The 17,378-nt window shown below is 34.9% G+C and overlaps 2 protein-coding genes across 5 annotated transcripts in view; one reads left to right on the top strand and one right to left on the bottom strand.

Moving 5' to 3' along the window:
- Window positions 1–11,266, top strand: part of LOC110837658 (uncharacterized) — a 64,375-nt gene extending 53,109 nt beyond the window's left edge. For both annotated transcript variants that reach the window (XM_022080050.2, XM_022080049.2), the window contains one exon: window positions 489–11,266. In XM_022080050.2, the coding sequence (XP_021935742.2) occupies window positions 489–1,124 (636 nt within the window). In that variant the 3' untranslated portion in view covers window positions 1,125–11,266. The remainder of the gene's footprint in view (window positions 1–488) is intronic.
- Window positions 11,267–12,720: 1,454 nt separating this feature from the next.
- Window positions 12,721–17,378, bottom strand: part of LOC110837655 (ferry endosomal RAB5 effector complex subunit 4) — a 27,660-nt gene continuing 23,002 nt past the window's right edge. For 2 of the 3 annotated variants that reach the window (XM_087347460.1, XM_087347462.1), the window contains exon 8: window positions 12,721–16,421. In XM_087347460.1, the coding sequence (XP_087203586.1) occupies window positions 16,325–16,421 (97 nt within the window). In that variant the 3' untranslated portion in view covers window positions 12,721–16,324. The other variant, XM_087347463.1, reaches the window with a different exon arrangement.

The following is a 17,378-nucleotide window of genomic DNA, read 5'->3' as shown; positions in this document are numbered from 1 at the left end:
ATGGCAAACCACTTCTGGATCATCTGCCAAGAACGTATATGAACAGGTCCCAGTCCGAGAAAAGGATGGAAGGATCCTGTTCATATGGACCTGTCGTCAGACAGAACACTAAATAAATAAATAAAAATCTGTAAATGCTCGCTTTTGCACACGTGTACATGGCAGTAATATATTAAAAATATGTGATGCGAATATAACTGAAATACATCTTGTGTCAACTGGATTTGTATAAAAATGATTTTTCTCATGGTTGTATTGCCACGTAGTCTCGAGGCACAGCAGACAGCCATTTTGTTACTAGCCACGGTGAGAACTTGAATTCGTACTCAATTTCGTACAAATTTAAAGATCAGCTCTGGTCTATTAGCTTACAAGAAATTACTATTATATTGAAATTTAATATCAATACTTTAATTTACGTGAAATTTGTTTGATTGGTTGCGTGTCCAAGCTACAGTCCAAAAATCCACCATTTCTTGAATTTACAGGGACAAGACGAAATGCGTATACTAGAAATGATCCCCATTTCTTCAGAAAATAGCGTCTCAACTATTCCTATAACTACGTTATCAGCTGGAACCACAACAATAACAAGTCAGACTGCCTACAATGCCGGGAACAATCAACAGACTGTGACCTCCTCAAACAAAACCGGAAAGAATTCTCCGGCATCCGAGACGCCGCCAAACACGACGGAAATCTCGGGCGCGCTGAGTGACATTTCTAATGTTGCCGGTGGAGTAGAAGACTCAAACGTTCCCCTACCGGCATTTGAACAAGCTTTTGGTTCTACGGAAATCGGGCGTTATTCTCACGAGGGATTTTTCAATACGACTCAACAGCCCGAAAATAATCAGCAGTCGACTAACAATCAGGTTAGTATAAACTCGGCTCTGGATTACAACTATTACATGGGTCCGGCGCAGATCCCCACTTTCGAATCGACGATGCATTACCATCAGAATCAGCTTCAAGGCGTCAACCAGTACTCAGGGTTCTACAATTATTACAATTACAATTACAATGAGCTCCATCAGCATTTCAGCTACGGCCATAATCGATTCTCACATCTTAATTCGTGGGCCAGTTCTCCTATAAAATACGAAAATGTTTTAAATTATTAAAAAAAAAATTCATCAGATATCGTAGAGATCTAATACAGAGTTCAGTCACAAATTAATTTTTCTTCATTATTAAGAAACATTTTCATCCCGTTTGGATAAAAACATAAAAAAATGTGACGAGGTTTTGCCTGAAAATGTTTGATAAGTGTTATGTTTGTTCAAAGAAGCCGGTGGGACATATTAGTGTTGAATATAAGATTTACCATTTATATGCATTACTGTCATTATAAAATGACACTAACTATCTCGTAAGCCAGTGGCTCCAGATTAAGTTCCCTGATAGTTATCGAATGCCTTCATCCATTGGTCCCTTTCAATAAACTGTATGCATAATTCCCTTAGGTAGAGGTCGCGCGAGTAGTGGTGGCACTTAAATGCGCGAGAGAGGGGAGTTCACTAGTAGTGGGGGTAGCAAAGCCTGAGCTGCGGTGACGCGCCGAACTAAACACAGCGAGAGCTACAAAACAAATGAAGCTGACACCCCTCTAGCGCGTGCTTCGGACGGGTCCATCTCACACGACCAAAATCAGTCCTTTGCGCATGCGCCAGCACTTCTCGCGCGACCTCTACATACATATATATGTTACCAAGAGGCAAATTGCTGTACTGTGTATCCTAGATTTGTAAGTATTGTGATGATTTTATAACTAAATCATAAAATAAAAATTTAGCGTCATAAACAACATACATTTTAACTATAAATAGAAGTAAAAAGTAAAGACAGTAATTTAAATTCTAGAAGCTAAAATTTTGAAAACAATTTTGTAGGAAAATTTGACAAAAAAAAATGTGCCTTCAAGATAAGGGACTGGAAGTAAGGAAATTTCATAATTCTAAAAAAAGGAACAGTTTGTTGTCTCAGTTATGAATAAGTCAATCAATCGCAAATTATCACATTCCCACATATCCAGTCAAAAGAAGTGATAATCAAAACCCTAGTCATGTAATAGTTAAACATTTTGAGAGAAACTGAATTAATTAAATACTTTTAAAATAATATTTTTGGGGACCAATTTCAAAACATAAACAGTTGTAGCACCTACTTGCAACATTAAAAAAATTCATGAAAGCATTAATCTATGTAAATGGTGTAGTAAAATGTGGCATATTATACGATGTTTACGAGAAAAATCAAAATGGTGATTTAACTGTACAGTTAAGAAGTATGTGAACATTTGAGCACATGATGATTTTGTACATGTATAATTAATTACACATAATTGTTTATAGAACTGGCTTTAAAATGGTCCTTTCGAGCATAATTTGAATACATACTTTAATTTTCGATGGCTCTGTTCAAAAAAACATATTACAAATTGAAGAACCGAGATTTTGAATCATTTTGGTGCAATCACATCGGACGCATCGAAAATTTTATCTAACAGTAGTATTTCGAAAGTAAGATAACTAACCCTTAACATTTCGTAAAATAAAAGACAGAATAAAGTATAAACTGAAAATGCAATGGCGCTCCACCGAGTTTTGAGCAGATTCATGAACCTTTTTTGTTTCAAACATAAATTAGGTATATTAAACTCATTTAAAATTTGGTATCCACATCTAGAAATATGTATTACACAATAAAAGAACCTGGCAAGGTAAATATATGTATATAATACGTGAGATATGAGGTAGTAATTGCCAAAGTAAGGTTATGTATGAACCACAGAAAACAGGACATTTTGTTCACAGATAATATCCCTTGCTTAATTGTGACACCAGACACACATTTTCATTCAGGATGACAACTGTGACAAAAAGTCCCTATTCAGTCAAGTGCTCTGCACACTTCTTTTTTTTTTACACAGGTAAGAAAAAATATGAGCATCGATTAACAATGGAGACATAAGAAATCATACAAGGTTTAGAATCAAGTGACTTCTTATTATTACTTTGTAATCATTCTACTTCTAAAATATACCAAACTTAACCTCTAATGGCAAATACATTTGTAGTTCAGATCTTTAAATAATTTCCCTCACCGAGAAATCTCACTGTGTCATCGATATGTTCTGGGATTCATTACTACAAATTCTCCTGTTCTGTCTAGTTAAATAATAACATAATTGCCACCTGCATAGATCTTTATTAAAATAAATACGACATGAGTACATTTCAAGTAAAAACACTCAATATATGTTTCGTCATATACCACGTATTTATTATATAAATTTACCACGCCAGGATTCTATTATCAAAAATAAGTACAACTTCACATCAGATGTAAATAATTTGTGGTAGTTTACGTAATCAGTACAGGGTGGTTAAAAAACCTGTTTTCTAGCATTGATATCGGACTGTATCATTCAGTCACGTCCGTAATTGACGTATATAACCTAACCTAACCGCCATAAAGTCACTTTAAAATAGGCAAGAAACCATTCTCGTGCTTTGACTAAGAAGGAACAGATCTTAGTCAAAAGTGTCGTTTAATTATGCTGGAAGGAAATTAAGACATTACTAAATAAGTTATATTCTTTAACAAATATCGCCAACATTTTTATAATTTATGTGCATTTCAGCTGACATTACGTCACATTAACTTACGATTAAACCATTAACCCCAGAGTTAAAAGTCTCGGGTTCAAATCCCCTGTTTTCATCTGATAAAGATTCTCGATGACTCTGAAGTAACTTTCATTTATCAATATCTCGTGAACGTGAGGTCTTGGAAGTTCTGCATTCCTATTGATCTGTAAATTGACATTTATTTTGGGTGAGCATCAGAATATGAAGATGAATCTTCCAGGTTGTTCTGCCATGTTGTCTGGTAGAAGTTTACGAGTGTTTCAAAGGTTCTTGCTGTCTTCATCATCAGGGTGAAGGCCCTGATGATGGAGACAGCAAGTACCTCTGAAATGTCAGTAAACTTCTACCGGGCTGCACGGTACGACAGCCCAGAAGACAGAAATCTTCGACATTTATTTTGTTTCTGATAAAACTACAAAATCAATTTACGTAATTTGAATGTGTAATTCTCAGTTTTTAATGGTAAAGAATTATTCTTTATTTTATCTTACGAGTCTCTTCCAGATTTGAAATGTCAGGTTGAGTTAAGGAACTGTCCATTTTGTTGAGTAACCATTATAGAAACAAGTTTCTAAATAATTATTTTAAATGTTCATTATCATTACGTATTTTGGAACGATAAAAAAGTGTAAACTTCCAGTTCCCGGACTGCTGTCTGTAAATTAAAGTGGTCCCCAAAGCAAAGATGTTATCCCCGTTTTATTAGGATATTTAGTACGAAAAACGATATGTATATTTGCATTCCCTGCATTTGGAATTTCATGTTAGTAACAACACACGTAATGTGTATCAGTGTACGAATATTTTAGTATCCAATTTTAATAATATTATACATTATTTAAGACATCGGAACGTGAATCAAACAGAATATTATTTCATACTGGAGTAAGAATTCAGAGATTTATTTGTGCTCGAAAATAAGACATTTACAAAATCAAAACTGTTTTTTAAATTCATTTTGTTATGTTTCTGACTGTTACGACGTGTTTATTGTGTTGACTGTCAGAAAGAAAGGAATATTATAATGGCATACGAATACAATCGTTACACCAGGATTTAGCGAAAAATTCCATAGTGCAGTATCTTTTATGAAACGAGATAAATTTAAAATCTTATGATTAACATTCTACTTGCTCAAAGATATCTCTGAATTTTGGTAAATATAGCTGCTTCTTAAGAATCGGAAATTGTTAAAATAAATGTTCTCCCATTATAATTTATAAGTTAATTAATCGACATAATTAATTTCGTAATATTTGAAGTTTTCACAGCGGTGAGTCTGAATATTTCTGTCTTCTGGATTTTTGCGCTGTGTAGTCTGGTAGATGTTTACCGACGTTTCGGAGGTCACACTGCCTCCGCGATCGCCCTGATGACGGAGGCAGTGTGACCTCTGAAACGTCGGTAAACTTCTACCAGACTACACAGCGCAAAAAACCAGAAGACAGAAATCCTCATATTTAATTTCCCTAACTTAAAACAGTTGTGAGGAGTAATAGAATGTGTATGAAACATGTCACGTAAGTTGCAGACAAATGTAAAGATAAAACTTATTAAACACTGAGCTGGGCATTTTGAAGAAAGAAATAACTTCACGTTAGAAAGTATTGTTCATTTTAACAATTTAGCATTGTACTACTGACTTAAGACTTTACGGAGATTCTAAGTCACGTTAAAAGTGCATTAGAAACAGGAATCAAAAGAAAAATCTTACATATAAACAAAATAAATCCTTTCTGATTTATTTAACATATTAGTTAACATCGATCTAAGACTAACTTGATGGCAGCCCTTGGCATATTCATCGCCCTGATGACGGAGGCAGTATGGACCTCTGTAACACTTTCAGTAATCTTCTTTCATTTTCTTTATATAACCTTTTCTCACTCTCATCTGTCACTGTGTGCAGTTAACAGATCCCTGTTAACTCACTCAAACATAAAACAAGCCAGGAGAATGTTTTCTGATTTCACAATCATAAGTTGTTGTCATTTCCTGTTACAATGTTCATGCAGTCCACAAAAAAGTCGTCTAATGCACACGTGACTTCTCCTAAATAATAGCCAGTCAGAAACACACATTTTCTAGAATAACTAATTTCTTGTAGACGACCTAAAATTTGAATTGATTATACCATAAGCTTTACGTACTGCAGGCAGGAAAATCTTGTGTTAAAATCGAATTAGAAATGTGACGTAACTGCTAATATATTTTCGGGACGACACACCTGTGACCTGTCTAGCGGTTAGAACGCTGGCCTTGTAATCCTGGGGTCTCGGGTTCGATTCCCGGCGGTGCCCGAATTTATAACTTGTGTTGGGCAATGCCGTGGTCTAGGCAACACGGAGTTTTCCTCCGTGGCATCCCAACAATTACTCCATTCACACACAGAAGAAGGCAATGGCAAACCACTTCTGGATCATCTGCCAAGAACGTATATGAACAGGTCCCAGTCCGAGAAAAGGATGGAAGGATCCTGTTCATATGGACCTGTCGTCAGACAGAACACTAAATAAATAAATAATATATAAAATAATCAGAGGAGGGAGAAATGATTGAAAGAATTAAGTCGTATTATTAATCTAAAAACAAATCTGATTCTGACAGTAAAGGACGTCCTAATCTCGTTTTTATTCTCAGGTTACGTAAAGAACCGACTTTCTAATTGCGTCGTGTTTTAATCTTGAAATGCCTGCTCTAACACTATTACGTTACGTGTATACAAAGGACGGAGACATCATACTTATAAAATATATTATGTAGTAAATGTATGTATAGTGTGAATTAGTGACTATATCAGAAAGCATGCTGTCCAAATTCGGAGTGCCTTAAATTCTAGAAGATATATATATATATCTGTATATCTCTGAGCGAGAACGTAACAGTTACTCGCTGTTACAGTTAATGGAGTTGAAGTCCACAAGAGGAAATGTACCTAAGCTTCATTTACAGGCTTTGGGAATAATAAAAATCAAAATATTAGTAATTACTGAATGATGTTACTAGTTGGAGATGTTAATATTACTCACAATTTTATGAAAGCAGTGTAAGGATTGTCAGTGTTTTAATGATAGCATTTTTGTCTGGTTGTTTGTTTGTTCATTACTATAAGGTACTATAGAAAATCTAATAGAGTTATTTAAACAGCGTAATTTGAAAAATTTTAATCCGACTTCCAAACCGCGCAAGACTCAGTTCAATTGTTCTGTCTATGACAATTAGGCCTATGAAACTTCATGCTAATCTTCCAGCTTTTTAAAATAAATATAAAGAAATGCTTCCTAATATTGTAGAACGATGCTAAGTTGTGGAACGTTACATTTATAAATGTTTTCTAGTAACTGCTTTAATGCTTCTAGTAGATTTGTAATAGACGATGTCTAGTACAAGATAAGATTAATTGTTTCATAACACGACAGACAGAACAATAGCTAAGAATACTAGAAGTAATAAATCGTGTTGGTCATCGGGTGTACCAACGTGATCTTATAATTTTTACTGTGCCAAAACTACGCAAACTTCACACTTTCAAATCATTCATTCATTCATTTAAATTATATAAAATATATTCTGCACTAATATTTATAACATTCAAATACGCTATAACAAAACATGTAAACAGGTTAAAAGCTGTCTTAGGTGAATCGTAGCATTTATCCAACGAGATTATTATTTGTGTTTCCTAATTGATCTATTCAAATAATAGCTCACCGTTTAGAAGACATATTAATGTGTCTTGAAACTGTGACCATGTTTGACACTACAGTCCCTTGGGATAACAGCGATAAGGTTAAACGTGTCCAAGAATGAAGCAATTAGTTTAACTTTGAAATCAGTTACTTCAAGAAAATTACGCAACATAACCTCATTCTTTAAATTCAATGCCTTATATAGGGCATAATCAGAGCTACAGTCACCATAATTTAGATTATATGGAATCGAAAACAGTCATTGACTCAGTGAGAGGACCAGTCTTGCTTGTAAAGATAAAAGTTTTAACGGAGGTGATCAATAAATTACACACATTAAACATAACCTCAATGTTTTGTAGAATCTGCTTTTGTAAAAATGTTTTGATTTGGATCTGACTGCAGACAACCTCTTTTCCGATATTTTAGTATTTTTTTTGGGAACAGTTCTCTTTCTGTTATGATACAAAAGAAATTTTTGTAAACAGAGAAAAAATTATTTACATAGAGAAATAATTTTTTGACAGCATATATAGAAATGAACTGTCACTCTCATCACCACATCCAGTAAAAAAAAATCAGCTACGTAATTCTGTCTGCCAGTGGTTAAATTAAGTCATTTTACCCAGTCATGGTTTGTTCATTTTCATTCATAGGTTATTTTAACTTGTTCTGAACACTCGTTGATAAACACACACAAAAGGGAATGAAGGCAATGAGATGTATTAGTTCTCTCGTGATTTAACGGAACTGATGTGATGTGTTCAAACTTTGGTTCAAGCATATTTTACAAAGATATGATGAGAATGTTACCATAAATGTTGATGTTATTGACAAATTTTGAAAAAAAAATGTATTGCAATTTATATTATAGATATAGTTGTTATTTATGTGTTTTCTCCATTAGTGTTAAAAATTAATGTTGTTAATAGGGATGGGAATTCTGATCCTAAAACTGAAAATACACGTATTGTGCTATACACGGACATAAAATTAATGTATGGGAATAATTGTTTAATGTACAACATTTACATATTGGAAATGTTACCCCCCACACAGCAGTTAAATTTAACGTAAGAATACCTACAAAAATATTATTTTTCAATTTAAATATTTGAATACTCAAATGTAACTGATTTTGTGTTGCAATTAAACAACGCAACAGCAAAGTGAGAAGTTAAAATGACGTGGATTTATTAACTTCTCGACATTAATGTATCACGAAACTTTAGTTGTTCCAAATATCTTATTTAATACGGGCAAGTTATAAAACCGTGTTCAAGATATTGTGATATGAATGAATATTTAACTGTGACAGTTTGAACGTAAATAAACATACATTTTCACGGTCATAAGATTCATTTGCTCTTATTATTTAGTGGTCATAAATATAACTCAAAAATACATTTAAACGTTGATATGGTTGCTCTTATAACACGAAAGTATTAACAGCATAAATAATTTGTGTTGGAGGAAAATAAATGCTAGATGTCAGGGCAGTTACGTTGAAAAGTTTCAGAAGCTAAGCCATACATATTTCACCACTTTGAATTATGTACGTCAGATGGCCACTAACTACAATGATCATCATAATTCTGTAGAAATAATATTAAAATCAGCGTCAACAAAGCCATACTCTAATTAGTTATGAAGGAAAGAAAAATTAAGCCATGTCTCCGTGATTTTGAGTCAGGAATGAAGTGCACTGTGCCTGTGTTAACTTCATGATTTTGTAGCTACGCTTTTTTTAAATTTACATACCTGGTCACAACTGATTTACCACGAAGAAGTCAGTAAAATATGATTATAAGATAACATTTCCACCACTAATTCACAACAAACAAAAGAAAGCTTCCATAAATCATTTACAGTAAAAGCGTTTACATAACCTACAAATGTTATATGAATTACCACCATGAAATTACACCAAAACTGGTATATGGTATTTGTATCAAAAAAATTACAAAGGTTACATTTCCAAAGATGCCACTGTAATCAGTAAAATATGATTAAAAGATAACATTTCCACCACTAATTCACAACAAACAAAAGAAAGCTTCCATAAATCATTTACAGTAAATGCGTTTACATAACCTACAAATGTTATATGAATTACCACCATGAAATTACACCAAAACTGGTATATGGTATTTGTATCAAAAAAATTACAAAGGTTACATTTCCAAAGATGCCACTGTAATCAGTAAAATATGATTAAAAGATAACATTTCCACCACTAATTCACAACAAACAAAAGAAAGCTTCCATAAATCATTTACAGTAAATGCGTTTACATAACCTACAAATGTTATATGAATTACCACCATGAAATTACACCAAAACTGGTATATGGTATTTGTATCAAAAAAATTACAAAAGTTACATTTCCAAAGATGCCACTGTAATCAGTAAAATATGATTATAAGATAACATTTCCACCACTAATTCACAACAAACAAAAGAAAGCTTCCATAAATCATTTACAGTAAAAGCGTTTACATAACCTACAAATGTTATATGAATTACCACCATGAAATTACACCAAAACTGGTATATGGTATTTGTATCAAAAAAATTACAAAAGTTACATTTCCAAAGATGCCACTGTAATCAGTAAAATATGATTAAAAGATAACATTTCCTCCACTAATTCACAACAAACAAAATAAAACTTCCATAAATCATTTTCAGTAAAAGCGTTTACATAACCTACAAATGTTATATGAATTACCACCATGAAATTACACCAAAACTGGTATATGGTATTCGTAACAAAAAAATTACAAAAAGTTACATTTCCATAGATGCCACTGTACTCAGATTCAGATTCCAGTGTTGAATGGAAATGAGAAGGAATGACCTTGATACTAATTTTTCATGACTTGTTGCTCATTCAGAAGTTGTGCTTGGATGCAAAGACTGATGACCATTTATACATTCCTTTTCTTCTCATGAAATACAATTAAAAGTTTCCCTGCATTCTGGAGATTGCAAAGACAGCCAGCTCTCAACTTGTTAAAACAGCCTTAAGTTACATCTATTTATTCTAATTGAATTACGCATTTGCCCATTCTCTACTGATAGACATGATGATAATTTATACATAATTTTCATGTGTAGAAATTTTTCACTCTGAGCAGATTAAGACACGAAAAACAAAGTGTTTGTAATTGTTTTCTTTTCAATACAAAATCTTATTACAATAAAACAAAAAATTCCCATCCCTAGTAGCTATGCTTTCGGTATTGCTTCCACACGTCACAAAATGTAGAAAGTGACGTGAATTATTTTGTGCCCGTCATGCAAACAGGACAAGGAATTGCATTTGGATGTCATGTAATGCAGTGCTTCAAACAATATACCCAAATGTACCTGTAAAATATTATAATATAATTTAATGTTATGTAGCTGCTGAGCATCTCACCTTCAAAATATGATTTATCGACATCAATTCAACCAACCTTACATACGAGTCAGAAACTTTCTGTGCGTCTAAAGTGTTATGAGCAAAAGCGTTCTCAGGTGACGAGCTACGCGAGCACGGAATTATTTTCCAGCGTTTCGCAGATCTCTCTGGTTTAATTATCATACAGAATACTGGAAACTAATTACATGCTCACTGTTAATTATCACCATAGAAAACTTCACCGCATTCAGTCACTGTGAAAGATTCAGATCTTACGAGGAGAGGGGGAGGTGTACGTTGCACTGATGTCTGAAATTAAAAGCTGTAGCTACACCTTTAAGTGTAGGCCATCTGCTGAAACATGTCAATCTAGCTGAAGAAAACACCATCAGAATATTGTACAAAATAATATACCAAAGTTAATGTTGTGTATTCCTACGTGATCAGTCTTATTTCATATCAAGTGATATCCCACATTGTTTAAGGTGACAAATATTAATAAATATAGTAAGATCATATTTCACTGTACAAATCACAAATTTCCTTCCTATCCTATCTGTGCTTCGCTCCTAATCGTCACGTTTGACGAGAAAATATATACGGACAGACACAATCTTTCTATTGTATTCACTTCTTGCGCTATGTGTAAAGAACGCATAAAAGATGAAGGCAACACCCACCACACAATTAATGACTCGCATTTCATTTTAAATGTAATGCCTCGATATAGTGCCAAGAAGGCATATTAAGAGCCAGAAATTGTCTTTATAATTTTTATATTTGACCCATTTCCAGCCCTCGCTCCAACTCGTACATTTCACGCAGTTCAAAATCACACAACATATAAGTTACAATACCAGGTCAGCAAAGGGCCGAACAGAAGTTACCCCAAAAATTGTTAAATCACAGTGAAGCACGTTATTTATACAAGAGCGCACGTAACCAGAATAAGTACAGCGTCTTTCACCGCGAGCTTCATCACACATTCCTTCACAGCCTGCCTACCATGAGATATCTGTTGCATGCGTTTCCATACTTGTTACTCATAATTCCAGTTCCTATTCCGATCCACGTTTATAAACCTTTTCAGATTCCATACCAAAAATCCGGTCCCGCTGAAATAAACGAGTTTGATATTGCATCTATTATACGAGAAATTACGTCATCACCTATTATTACCACTCCTACATTTTCCTTGCCTAGTAATTAGAACTATGAAGATGAAACTCTGCTGTCGTCCACCATTCGGCCAATGAAAACGAGGAACGATCCAATGTTATGCGGACGGGACCTCAATACTAGCACGTCGTCCAACGCCAACACCTTCGATGAACCACAATTCCCACCTCCATATTCTCGAGGATACACTTATTATGATGATTTTTGTAAAAATGAGCTCGAATTACAACTTGGAAACGCGTACCACGAGACTGGTTTGGATGGAGTTCCGTGTAATCCTGGTGTTGAAGATGGGAATGAGCTCCAGGAAGCTTGTGATGGAGGCAGATCCACAGCCTTGGCTTGAAGAAATATCTTCAGGGACATCAAAGATCTTCTTAATTATGTACGTAACCCAGAAAATACAATTATAAACAATACAGACAGTCCTTTGGAGAGATGTGAGAACACAAGAGTTGATTATCTTAACAAATGATAGGAAAGGATGAAGAGACAAAACCATTTCAGAGGATAATTTTACTTCAAGAGAGCAAACAAGACATTTCTGAAAACGAGATTTAAGGGCGATTTGGAGAGACGACAACTGGAGTGGCAGTGAGGGAGTCAGCTGTTATTTCAAATGGAGATAGGATTTGTGTCGCAAATCCTGCTACTGATGACAGGAAACTGTTAACTGCACTTTAAGAACAAATTAATATTAAAATATAACTGATTCATCCCTGCAAAGGAAAATATATCATTTCATCGTAAGGAAAATGCTTGTTATCCATCCAATTTATTGTAAAAGACAAAATGGAACAGCTACATTTCCAACTTTATTGTTACTGATTTTGCGTTCTTTGTTACATTTCATTAAAAGTATCTGCGTACAGTTATGTATTATATATTTAAGTAAAAAAAAAAAATATATTCATAAACTTTCCTTCTGTTATTCTGCCAAAGGAATATTTGAACTTGGTATTACAATATATTAATTTATTTACTTGTTTAAGCGAATATATTTAGTTTCGACATTGGTGGTACTTACACAACTTAACATTCTTCTATTTCAGCATCTGAATGTATGTTCATGTAGGAGCTCCAAAACAACCTAAAAGGCTAAAAATTTTAATCACTTTTTGCTTACGTACGACATGCTTAATTTTACCCACAGTTTAACAACACATCCCTTCACATTTGTATTATTACCAGTCACATTTGATTCTATGTAGTATTTGAGGTTTTGATGATACAAGCAATTTTTACAGTCTATTTAATCATACACATTTGAAAACATAGTTCAGTGTTATGCCAACTTCTCGAAGACTACTCGGAGTCAGCTCGCATGTAAAAGTTGTAATAATTTTTAAAGTGAAACAGTGTGTATAATTACAAACAATTAGTTCTATTTAATGACTAATAAAATAACACTGACTTGCCACTTTGAAACACAGGATCTAAAATCACAACACTAATAAATATTTCACTTGCACTTATAGTATCATTACGGTACTAGACACTAATTATTCCACGCGGACTAAACACTCATCGCATTGAATACGCAAGTTACTCATTTATTTCAATAAGCAAAATCAACTTCACATGCACTGTCAATGCGTAATTTCTGCATAACAGTCATTTCATTTCAAAAACACATCCAATGTTATATAGAGACGTGTTTAACGTGTTTTATTCCTGGCACTTAACAGAAAGACACTTCTTATACATAACACACAAAGCATGTTAAATTTGTAACTAAGTATCATTAAGATTTGTCTTCTGGGTTGTTGCGCTGTGTAGTCTGGTCGACGTTAACCAACGTTTCAGAGGTCACACTGCCTCCGTCATATTCCGGCATATTCATCGCCCTGATGACGTTCGTCAACATTGACCAGGCTACACAGCGCAACAACCCAGAAGACAGAAATCTTCATACTCTGATGACGGAGGCAGTATGACCTCTGAAACGTTGGTTAACATCGACCAGACTACACAGCGCAACAACACAGAAGACAGAAATCTTCATACTCTGACGACAGAGGCAGTATGACCTCTGAAACGTTGGTAAACATCTACCAGACTACACAGCGCAACAACACAGAAGACAGAAATCTTCATACTCTGACGACAGAGGCAGTATGACCTCTGAAACGTTGGTAAACATCTACCAGACTACACAGCGCAACAACACAGAAGACAGAAATCTTCATACTCTACGACGGAGGCAGTATGACCTCTGAAACGTTGGTAAACATCTACCAGACTACACAGCGCAACAACCCAAAAGACAGAAATCTTCATACTCTGATGACGGAGGCAGTATGACCTCTGAAACGTTGGTAAACATCTACCAGACTACACAGCGCAGCAACCCAGAAGACAGAAATCTTCATACTCTGATGACGGAGGCAGTATGACCTCTGAAACGTTGGTTAACGTCGACCAGACTACACAACGCAACAACCCAGAAGACAGAAATCGTCATACTCTCCGCTGCGAAAACCTCAAATCTTTCATAAGTACCATTACATCATGTACTAAAAGCGAGTTTTGTATTTGTGCTATGACATGTTCTACATCCTCGGCTTAGACCTAAGAAGGATTTATGGAATGTAAATAAATTATATTCTACTCAGTAACACATAAATGGAACAGGTACTCTTCAACCCTTCAGGCCCTGGCGGTACCTACAAGTATAATCTGCTTTAATAATCAATAATTCGGAGTTGTGCAGTGTAAACAGCGATTATTTACTTCGACAGCATTAACTTTTTTAATGGCCGAGCTGCCTTCTTTGAGTTACCAATGAATGTTGAAATATTATTTAGGTGATTTTCAGCTATGAAAGGTTAACTTCTTATTGATGCTGATGTCGCTACAACACACTTGCACGAGAAAAGTGCAAATAAAAAATAAAAAAAAAAGGTGAGCATAAGAAATGTATACTGATACCGGGAATGACCCGTTCTTCAAGTGCCTGAGTACTGAGGATCTCAACTTTTCGTTGGCTTGATCAATGGACATTTTGGTAGGACTCCTTGGACGAGGGATCGGCCCTTCGCAAGGCCTCTACCTGTACACAGGACAACGCGGACAAACATCCATGGCTTGAGTGGGATTTGAACCCACATTCCCAGCAGCACAAGGCCCACGTCTCAGATCACACGGCCACAGCGGACCCCATAAGAAATGTATAGGAGAAAGAACGGTCTTTACCATTCTTTTTAATATAAAGATGATTGACCCTAACGTGAACGAAAGAAGAGATGAAGTGTACCAAAATCACTAACAAACTACAATTTGCATAAACACAATGTAAAATAAAGAACGCCTAATCTTGCGATCCTGCGCATAATCACAGGAACAAATAAAAATATTGAGATTTGTACCCTCCCCCTTCTCACCATTTAAGCTTAATAATTTGAGGTCACAGAAACAGGGAAAACCCCTTCATATGAAAAATATAAACCTAATTTTAATTTTGAAGTTTAATTTTTCAAAATATATTGGTAATACGCAAACTGATATAAAAATGAAAACAAGTAATAGTGAATGAGAATGGTAGAGAATCTGCAGCTTTTAAAACAAGCAAAATAGAGTTTAGAACTTTCTTATTCATGTCTGTAGGACAAAGAAATCCATTTTTTTTTTCAATTTGGCTTTATAATAGTTTTCAAAACTATCTGCTGAAATTGCAGGATCGCGCGCTTCGTGTGTTGTACCCTATATGCCCCTTCATAATTCTATGACGGACGTCACGATGTGCGTTACAACTGGCGTACTTTGTACGGTCGTGTGGCCCCAGCCTAATACGGTATATCTGTGGCCACTTCTTATCCTGGGAAATGCCCCTGGTATCAACTAAATAGGCGCAGTAGCCCCAGAGCAGGTCTGGACTTGACGGCAAGCAGAACAAATTCTGTCGCTGCCAGGAATCAATTCCTTCATGGTATAGACATTGCCCTCGCTCCAACAATTCAGTTAATTTATTAAACAAACGGCCTGTAACAGGCAAGCAGAACTCAACACGCAGGCCTACAAACAGCAGCAAACTAAACCAAAATAAAATAAAATAAATATTATATTCTAATCACATTACATAAGAAAGAAAGTCTTCACGGGAAACAGTTTTTTTGCTAAAAAGTTCAACATCGTAAACGACGACGATAATTATTTCCAACAACACAAAGTACCGTTCGCCAAATGAGAGATGGCGAGGCAGGTTTACTCACACGCCATATAAATATTACTTAAGTCCTTAAGCAGCTTTTCTTTGGTATGTTTAAGACAGTCTAATATATTTGACTGATCTTTTTATTTTATAATAATTAAATATGTTCAAAATGTTATTTGAGAAACATACTTTTGTATGTAGATCGTTACCCTGGATACCAACGTTAAGAAATATTAGAAAATGTTCACACCGTCAAAACCACTTTCCCTACTCGGACTTCTTCTAAAGCCTTGATGACTTCCAATGCGCCGTCAAATGACACGGTGTGATGGATGTTAGGGCTTCAAGAAAGAAAACAATGCAACGCATTACAACGTGCGTAATCTTAAGTACAGCAAGTTTCAGTATAAAGCAGCTTATTCTGTACGAGTACAAATGCACAGGAACTGTCTTTCAATATGTCAGAGAGTTGTAAGATTTCGTTTGTGATTTTCATGGAATATAAAACGCCAGCGATGCTCTTCTGCGTTGCGACGTCACGTGGTTTTACGGGTGAAGATCAACATTTTCGGACGAAGCGATGGAGGTACATTTCTCTGAAATGTTGGTTATCTACCTGTTAAGCCCACATGGCATTAAACCCAGAAGAGAAATACCGACATAAATTCTGTTTATCACTGGATTAAATGTTTAAGAATCCAAGTAAAAGTATCTGAAAATGCTCATCACAGAAGAGTTTTCAAATTCGTATAGAAATTCCCACAAATTGCATAAAGTGCACACGTGCACCCCATTACACTATACAATGGTTGTCGGAAACCTTAACAACCCAAAGAATGCTTCCGATGTGATGGCTCGCATCACGAGTACGTTCTATAAGAAATATCGGTACTCGTGGGTTATCGGGACACGTCGTTTTAAAAATAGGTTAGGTTAGGTTAATGTGTGTGGCTAAATGACATATACTTGAAAGTTATTATATTTTATTTCAATAAATGACAACCTAACCTAACCTAACCTATTTTTAAAGCGATGTGTCCCGATAACCCACGAGTACCAAAATATTTTACAGTCGTAAAAAGATTTATTAAGTTCATTAGTTCTTAGGGCTACTTAAATCACTTTATATTTTTGTCCAATAAATAAAAATAAGAAGCATAGACCAGAAGCTGAAGTGAGCCGTTAAATACCTTTCCTTCTGGTTTTACTTGATCTTCCTAATGCGAAATTAAAAAAAGTCAATAGTCAGATCATTTTAAATACAAGATGAATTAGAGAAACGTTCATCAATATGGATT

Source organism: Zootermopsis nevadensis, unplaced genomic scaffold (assembly GCF_977971745.1).
Source record: "Zootermopsis nevadensis isolate Lab colony 2312 unplaced genomic scaffold, Znev_1.0 Znev_ptg000011l, whole genome shotgun sequence".
Classification (NCBI taxonomy): Eukaryota; Metazoa; Arthropoda; class Insecta; order Blattodea; family Termopsidae; genus Zootermopsis; species Zootermopsis nevadensis.
This window is presented reverse-complemented; position numbering and strand designations above follow the sequence as displayed.